The 3,560-nt window shown below is 53.2% G+C and overlaps 1 protein-coding gene across 1 annotated transcript in view; it reads right to left on the reverse strand.

The window, feature by feature from the left end:
* Positions 1-946: 946 nt before the first annotated feature.
* The window catches only part of VOLCADRAFT_100124 (uncharacterized protein), a gene marked incomplete at both ends in the record, with an annotated part of 7,610 nt that continues 4,996 nt past the window's right edge, over positions 947-3,560 (reverse strand). The window contains 5 exons of the mRNA XM_002958769.1: positions 947-1,284; positions 1,697-1,768; positions 2,056-2,182; positions 2,504-2,560; positions 3,124-3,330. Coding sequence (XP_002958815.1) covers positions 947-1,284; positions 1,697-1,768; positions 2,056-2,182; positions 2,504-2,560; positions 3,124-3,330 — 801 coding nt within the window. The remainder of the gene's footprint in view (positions 1,285-1,696; positions 1,769-2,055; positions 2,183-2,503; positions 2,561-3,123; positions 3,331-3,560) is intronic.

A 3,560-nucleotide genomic window follows, 5' to 3' on the forward strand; every position in this document is an offset into this window, starting at 1 on the left:
AGGCCGGGGGCGTGAGATAAGTCCAGAGCGGGCGTCGGGCCCACGGAAAGGGCGGAGGGGTTGGGCCCCCGAGGGGCAGGAACGGACGGAAGTAAGGTAGTTGACGAGCCGAGGAGGGGCGCCCCAAGTAGGGCCGGGGAAGGCAAGGAAAGCCTGCCCGGCACCGGACAGGCAAGGGGCGAGTCCTGCAGTAAGGTAGGCAACCGTAAGACAGGGCCAGAGAAAAGGATGCGCAGAGAGAGGGGGCGCGCACCGGGTAGGCAGAAGACACAGTCGGATGAGGAGGATTCGCATAGACGAGGCGTAACAACGGCGAAGGAGGTCGCCGCTTCTGTGGAGAAGCAGAGGCTGGGTGGAGGCGAAGGTGAATGGCAAAGTAGCGACGAGCGAAGTTACCTGTGGCACGAGCCGAACTAGAGGCAACGCGGCGGAGTCTTGGGAACGAGGTAGAGAATATGAATGGTAGGTAAGAGAGTCGGCATGAGGCTGGAGGCTTACGTTTTCTGCTGTCGATGACTGCATTAGGTTATTTTCGTACTCTCTACTCGATTGCCGTGCGAGCGGCCCACCCGCCCTCCCACTAACAGCCAAATGGCTGATCGGAATTGTCTTTGAAGGGTTTGGGTACCGCGGGAGTGTGGTCGCAGACGCAATGGCCTTCCCCACAATAAGTTAGTAGTGAGTACGGATCACGCGATGACGTTTAAGCAATGACGTTATTCATTCTTGTTGGCGGTTTTGAACAGGGTTCAATAGTCGGTGGCCAATTTTATTCATTCATGAATAACAACCATCTCGTACAGCCGTATAACTACTGCTATCACTACTACTGCTTTATCATGAAGGTCGCGTAGACACACCTTCCTCGCCGTGATAGACGCGCTACCTTGTAACCTTCGTTGCTGCTGCTGCTGTATTTCATACGTTAGTTGCCAGTGTATTAGTGTCACCGTCCGGTGTTAACGTTGACATTGTTATTATTGTTAGGGTTTTGGTTTTGGTTTTGGTTGTAATTATCATGGTTGTTGATGTTGTTGTTGTTGCTGTTACTGTTACTGGTGCTGTCGTCGTTGTTGTTGTTGTTTCTGTTGTTGCTCAAGTTCATTCTCAGTTGACCCTCCAGGCGCACGAGCTCCAACATAATGTCCGATGAGCTGGGGCGGCGCGCCGGGTCGCGGCTAGTGCACCTCTGACCCAACGCCACCACCTCGTCCATGGGTGCGGGTAACCCCGTGGGCCACGACAGCTCCAGGGTGCCGTGGGAAATACCGTGCGCGACCTGACCTGTGGTGCGCCAGGGAGGGGAGCACGTGTGTCATGTTGAAATAAGGCCCATTTCGGGCTTTTGAAATCTGAGCTGGATAGGCTTCGGTTTTAGGTGTACGGCATACAAGCAGCAGGGGTTGCAGGCAACTAACAACTGGTGCCTCCACTACCTCTCCCTTCCTGGGCTGGTCCAGGGGAGAAGTAGCCGTACAAAGAAAAAGGGATCCCGCACAAGCCCGGTCACCACTGCAGGGGCCCGGGATAGACCGGCGAAACCACAAAAGCGATAGCGTTGCCACGATACACAGCATGTATGTATGTATGTATGTATGTATGTATGTATGTATGTATGTATGTATGTATGTATGTGCGCAAATCACGTTTTACGAAGTGGATCCGCCCGGCTTGCCGCACTCAATAATTCACGTACCGGGTTGCATGCCAGAGTACGGCATCTGCTGCGTCAGCATCTCCCAAAGTACGACACCAAAGGAGTATACGTCTGATGTGTGTGCCAGAAAAGGTCGAGGGGAGAGGGGGGATGTTGATTTGGGAACAACATTTGCCAATTCAAAAACGTTTTTACATCTACACGTACATCAAAAAGGCAGGACCCACATAGACAGACAGACAGACGGACAGACAGACAGACAGACGCACTTATCGCGATGAAGCTTCCGTCATTATCACATTGCTACATGTCTTCTTCCGGCGGCTCAGTTACCATAACATCTGTACGACAAAACGGTAGTATACGATACACCCCCCCCCCAAGAGAGCCGCTCTCACCCGTCGCCCGGCTGATGCGCCCGGCTGACAAATGCTCCGGAGCCATGTACGGCACCGTACCCCACGTTGTCGTATTGGTTGATCGTGCTTCAGCGGGCAGTACATGAGCTGCTCCAAAGTCGGCCACCTGCGAGTGGTTAGATTAGTTAGGTTCGTTGGGTGCGGTGGTTGCAATTGTTCTGAAATTTTGAATTAAAACATTTCATTCGGGCCTTGTAACCCTTAACAATGCTCGTACACGACCCGCACACGACCCGTACGAAGCCCAACCGTAATTGGTGGACAGAGGTGGTTATGGTGGTTATGGTGGTTACGTAAACACGGTGGCACTACTCGGCGGCTCGGCTCAGGCAGGGGCCCGGGTCGGAAGGGGGAGGTGATGGCATGGGGTTTTTAAACCCCTAACTTAAAACCTCGAACTTAAAACCCCCAAATCCCCAAAACCCACCTTCGCAATAAAGCCCCGCCGATCAGACAATCCGCTTCGTAACAGAATGTTTGTGGGCTGTGTGTGTGTGGGGGGGGGGGGGAGATGGGGGAGAGTGGGGGGGAGTGGGGGGGAGAATGGGGGAGAGTGGGGGGGAGTGGGGAGAATGGGGGGGAGTGGGGAGAATGGTAGTGGATGGAAGTGGAAGGTATTGCTCGCGCTGTATGGGGGTCGGAAGGGGGACTCAGAATCACAAAATGAAGTTGCGGGTCGCGCCGATGGTTAGCCAGGTACGATACGACTGCAGTACTTGCGCCGTACAACGAACCATCATGACGTCTCTGTATACCGCCGTTCCCGAGCGCTTCCCTCCATATATAGCCCTCAGACCCCAACCGCCATCCCCAACCGACACTAACTGCCTTTTCCAAAAAATCCCCCCCAAACCAACCACACTCCCAATTCCCAACCAGCTAAACACCATCAAACACCCCAACCAACATCCTCAACCAATTAACCATGCAAATCATCTCACACCGCCGTACACACTGCCTCTGCTAAATCGAACATCCAACCCAACCACCAACTTCCAACCACATCCAACCCAACCACCAACCAACTTCCAACCACCAAAACCCTACCTTCAAATCCCCGTGCACGACCCCCGCTGAGTGCAAGTGATGTAGCCCTCGGGCAATCTCCGCAGCGGTCCTTAAAAGGGCCCTATTCGCCACCCTTTGCGACCAGGACAAGTTCGCCAGAAAGAGCCCCTTGGCGATGGCGATGTGGAGCGTCTTCATGTCGCAAAATTCCATGATGACCAGGGTAACCCAGTTACCCACGGCGGCCTGTCGATTGGGGCGGTTATTTGGTTGGTGGTTTGGGTGGTTGGTATGGATGTCGCAAAACTAATAAAAAATAAAAAAAAGATGAAATGGATCCAACTGTCACTTACTTGACTTCACCGTAAGTTAGTCAGTTAGTGTTTAACGTGCAGTGGAGCATGACAGAAATTGCAGAAACAGATCCTGGAGCATTATATGTTCAAATAGCAAGGCCAAGATGCATTACGAGGTTT

This window comes from Volvox carteri (genome assembly GCF_000143455.1).
Source record: "Volvox carteri f. nagariensis unplaced genomic scaffold VOLCAscaffold_106, whole genome shotgun sequence".
Classification (NCBI taxonomy): Eukaryota; Viridiplantae; Chlorophyta; class Chlorophyceae; order Chlamydomonadales; family Volvocaceae; genus Volvox; species Volvox carteri.